This window comes from Podarcis tiliguerta (assembly GCF_965153285.1).
Source record: "Podarcis tiliguerta genome assembly, chromosome: 13".
NCBI lineage: Eukaryota > Metazoa > Chordata > Lepidosauria > Squamata > Lacertidae > Podarcis > Podarcis tiliguerta.
This window is the reverse complement of record NC_139546.1, coordinates 28,048,415-28,053,528: the sequence shown is the minus strand read 5'-3', so window position 1 is coordinate 28,053,528 and position 5,114 is coordinate 28,048,415. Positions and strand designations below refer to the sequence as shown.

The following is a 5,114-nucleotide window of genomic DNA, read 5'->3' as shown; positions in this document are numbered from 1 at the left end:
AGGGAAATTGCCTCAACTGTAATGGACTTTCATTAGAAAACGTCTAATTAAATTTTGGCAATAGGAAGCGGTTTCTTTAGGCAACTTTTCCTGAAAAATCTAACTCTGATGTGAGAAATCTAAGAGCCTTGATATAGGTTACCCAGAAGTAATGGTACTCATACGTTTGTAATCATGTCAATTTTCAAAGCAAATTAAATAGCCTTAAAAGAAATGTGCTTCACCTATTCAAACACCCTCCCATCAACTTCCCATGGGAATAATTCCAGGAGAAAGAGAGATGCAGACAATGACCACCTCAGAGCTTCTTCCAGCTAAACTGTCCTCCCTCAACAACACACAGGACCTTGTACCATCAACTGTCCAGTGAGAATTATTCCAGGAGGCAAAAGGCCACCCCAGAGATTGCTTCAGTGGAACTTCCTTCTTTCCCCCTCACAGGTCTATTTCTATAAAATGTTGATTTCCTTGAGTCAAAATGAGAGTACCCCTAAACATTTTTTTATATATAGAAAAATAGCACTGAGTAAATCCATCCATCAATCTCCCCCAAATGTCTTCATGAAGGAGGTGTTTGGTGAACCATCACAGGAGATGAATGATAAAACTGAAAGGGCCCTTTCTGTCCACATCAAACTCTGTTTTATTGCAATTCCTCTTTATATTTTAATCAGAAGCAATTTTATTTGTTATTGTTCTTTGCTACATTAGCAACCCTTGGTGGAAAGACAAGCCATTGAGTTGTGTAGCTTACTGAAAAACAATGGGTATGGAAAGGTCACAAATCATATTGCCAGAAGCAGGGAAGTCGTAGAGGCATTGAATGCAAGGGATAGGGGAGTGAAAAACAGTTGCTAAAGTGCCCAACAAGTTTAATTGTTGCCTGCCACTTTGGGGGGGAAGGAGGGGGAGAAGAAGTATAAATGACGACTCTACCCATGAAAAAGAGGGTGTGGCCTGGAAAAAAGAGGACATATGGCAACCCTAATCTTCCTTATTATCATTCTGAAAAAAATATACCATTATGGCTTTCTAAAATTTAGGATGTTGTTATACTGCCCCAGATGATGAAAATTTTATTTTCTGAAACTGTTTTGGCAACAACAAAATATTTTGAGTACATTCAAAACATTGTATCACTTTTTTTTGCTCAGCAATTTCACCAGGGAAGCTTTCACTTCCCTGTTTCTCAGGCTATATGTGATTGGGTTTATCATAGGAACTAAAATGGTATAAAACAAGGAAAGTCTGGAGTCTGGAGAGGCAAAGTCCAATCAAGTATTGGAAATGGAGCAGGGAAGGAAATGTTATTGTAGATACAAGAACAGCTTTGACCCTTTTAGAAATATTCCAGACCCTCTCCCTGAATGTTTAATTTTAATTTGTAAAATCATCTCTGGCCCTTTTACTTTTGGAGATTTAAGGGAAAGCATGTGGACAGGCAATTACTCCTTAAGAAACTATCTTATTCCTCCCTTCAGGTGTACTGGCGAATGCATGCAAAATGTTCAGGTGGCCACTCACAAAGTTGCTGACCAGACCTGCCTTGCTTCAACAAGGTGGTGGACTCATGTGGCTTCATATCATATTATATCCCAGGAGCATAAGCACTTGCATATATACTTTGTAAAAAGCTATTTTTCCTCCCCCCAAAAGTGATCTAGTGAAATTACTTTAAACTTATTAACTACATGGATGTTTTGTTCAAAGCTTACTTGTTCCGTCTCTCTTGAGTCTCCAATCTCCACTGGCCCGTCTCACCACAAGCATTTCCTGTTACAGACTACCCAGGAAGGATCAAAAGTAGCTCTGCTCAAATTGAAGGGAGCAGAAAGTTAGTCAGAGTCGAGGCTTTCCTACTCTGGAGTGGAAAGGAGGCAAGAGAGCAAACAGAGAAACAGTTTATCTTTGTTCTCATTATATTCACGTTTACTTGATCAAATGGGAGGTGCCAATTAGAAGCAGAAGGGAGCATATCTCTGTTGATTACATCACCTCTTGCTGTGCTATGCAATCACCACATCATGCACCAATGTCTACCTAGTCAAAAACTCAATGACATTCCTTCTAGAATGCTAGTTACTGTATGATTCACTTACATACGAACATATGAAGCTGCATCACACCATATTGGAACATTGGGCCCTTTAGCTCACTACAGCCTACACAGACTGGCTCTCCAGGGTCTCACATAGGAGTCTTTCCCCAGCCCTACCTGGAGATGCTGTGGTTTGAACCTCGGAGCTTTGGCCTGCATAGCATGGGCACTGAGAAACAGTCCTTAACCAGCATAGTCTAATATTGCAGACTAGGTTCTACCGTGGGAACATAGCCAGCCCTACTCACTCTCTCTCACACATGTGTGTGTGCGCGCATGCACATGAGGGAGAGGTGGACATAGTCTCTGCTTCACAAGATGATCCATGCAAATCAACTGAGAAGGAAGATCTATTGCCTGCACTCCATTCATCATATGATTTTACTACCACCACCACCAAATTGATGGAGTCTTGGGAGACATTTAACAAAATAATGCTTGAGCACCCCAAATGTGCATTACAACCTCTGGACTATAGAATCATAGTAAAGGAAGTGATTCCCCCAAGTGTTGCTGTTTACAAAGAATTGTGTGCTATGGCACTCTAAGGTCTTCCCTGGTCTTCATTCTCACAATCAACCACTGTATCATTAAGAACAGCTCTGTGACCGCCTGAAAGTGGTCATAATGTGCAGTGACTTCCTGGGGATGTGTATGAGGGGGGCGGGGGGAGCGGTGGCAATGGCTGCTGACATGTACCCAGATATCTTTCCCCCTCTCCATACAAGGACACTGTATAAACAGTGATGCGTCCATCCCAAACTGTGATATCCCATCCCCTCATGTAATCAAAGAAAATTACTCTTTCTTTTTTATTATACATATTTATTCACATTGTGATTTTAAATCATTGCAAGCTGCCCTTGTATAGAAACAGAACGCGTGGGCTAGTAATCCGTATGTAAATCAGGTATGGCTATCTCGTGGCCCATATTTGGCCTCATACTTGGACTGCAGCCTAAGAAAGTCAACATTTTCAGAAGAGTTTGCTGCTAATGTTTTTTTTCACCCCACACTAATCATTGTAGAATGTCAAGCCCGCTAATCGTATTTGGTCAAATGCTCCCCACCCCCTTCGCTACTCACAAATAGTAGGAATAACTTCAAGATACCCTTTTTTCCTTAACCCTACTTTGATGATCAGACCTGGAATTTTTGCATGACCTCAAACACAATACTTTCTAAAGAAGTTATTTTACTGCGAGCCATGGTTTGTTGCATAATGGCGTGTTATCTAGTGATGTGTACAGGTTCACGTCTTGCTTTATGTTTGAGAATCATTATGTTAGGGCACGCATCCCAAATATTGTTGTGCTGTCATTGTTCTTTTGGAAGATATTGAAGATCCAGAATTCCTCAGATTTTGTATCTGAATGTAAAGTATGCATGTGTGTTCATCTTTCAGTCAATCCTTAGGTTGATTTGCTTAATGTGTGCCAGTTGCTGTGGGTTTCAGTAATGAAGGGAGTGCTTGCAGGTTTCAGCCAAGGGAGCTTCATGTATTTTTTGATGAAAAAACAATACATTTATTAATTTAGACTGAAATCCCATTTTTAAAAAATAAATGGGAATAAGTCATAGACTCAAAGAACTAAAGAGTTGGAAAGGACCAAGAGAGTCATCCAGTTCAACCCCTTGCAATGTAGGAATCTTTTGCCCGGTGTGGGACTTGAACCTGCCACAATCCTGAGATCAAGAGTCTCATGCTCTACCAACATAACTATGCACAGGACTCTAAAGTCTGTTGACCCTAATGAGTTCTACTTCTAAGCAGATATGCTTTGTATGGTAAAATTGCAAAGGATTACAGCTGAAGAATGGCTGCATGGAAAACACAGAACATTGCTGTTTTACAGTGACACTGAAAATTTAAGCACATTGAACTTAATACATTATAATTTGATTCACCTTAGAGGTGGGAATCGCTTTCTCTGTCAAGAGTGACATTTCTTCAGGGGTAATCTGTCATAGCCCCCCCCCATATGTTGGGGCCCCCACTTGTTTCTGGAATCTTCTCCTTCAATATCTGTAATCTCTCCTTGCCATTGAAATGTCTTTGGTGTTAGAATACTACTATTCTGTAGTATCACATTTTTCTACCCAGCAATTTTCTCAGGGACACTTTCACTTCCCTATTTCTCAGGCTATATATGATTGGGTTACACATAGGAACTAAAATGGTAAAGAACAAGGAAAGCAACTTATTAATGTCTTCTGTCTCCTTTGACATAGGACTCAAATATACAATAGTTGCTGAGCCATAAAAGAGAGATACCACAATAAGGTGTGAGGAGCAAGTGGAGAACACTTTCTTTCGACCGTCTGCTGAAGGCATCTTCAGAATAGCAGAAATTATTTTCACATAAGAAGCAAAGATAAGGGAAAAAGGGATGATCAAGAAAACTACGACAGCTGCAAACACAATTAACTGGTTAACATTGGTGTCAGCGCAGGCCAGATCAAGCAGTGGGGGTACATCACAGAATAAGTTATTAATTTCATGAGAGTCACAAAAGGGCAAGGTGAACACTAGATATAATTCCCCTGCATGTATGGACATGTTGACAACCAATGATCCAGTGATGAGTACCAAACAGAATTGCTTGTTCATAATGAGCATATAATACAAGGGGTTACATATGGCTACATATCGGTCATAAGCCATGGCAGTCAATAGAAAGCACTCAGTGCCTCCTAGTATATGTAGGAAGTAGATCTGGGCAGCACAGCCAATGAAAGAAATGTTGCTCTTTTCGGCCACTAAATTGGCCGCCATATTCGGCACAGTGACTGAGGTGTAGCAGATCTCCAGGAAAGACAGGTTCCTCAAAAAGAAATACATAGGAGTGTGAAGGGCAGGGTCGGATATTGTAACATAAATGATTAGTCCATTTCCAATTAGAATGCCTGAATATGTGATCAGGAACACAGAAAAGAGCAAACCTTGGAGATCTGGGAGATTTGAGTATCCAAGGAGAATGAAATCAGAAAACGCAGTGTGATTATCTCGTGCCAT

The 5,114-nt window shown here is 40.6% G+C and overlaps 1 protein-coding gene across 1 annotated transcript; it reads right to left on the bottom strand.

Annotated features, from left to right (window-relative positions):
* Positions 1-4,184: 4,184 nt before the first annotated feature.
* Positions 4,185-5,114, bottom strand: LOC310663412 (olfactory receptor 10AG1-like; the record flags this gene model as incomplete). Its single annotated transcript, XM_083411231.1, has 1 exon — positions 4,185-5,114. One exon carries the CDS (start codon positions 5,112-5,114, stop codon positions 4,185-4,187), a length of 930 nt encoding a protein of 309 aa, XP_083267357.1.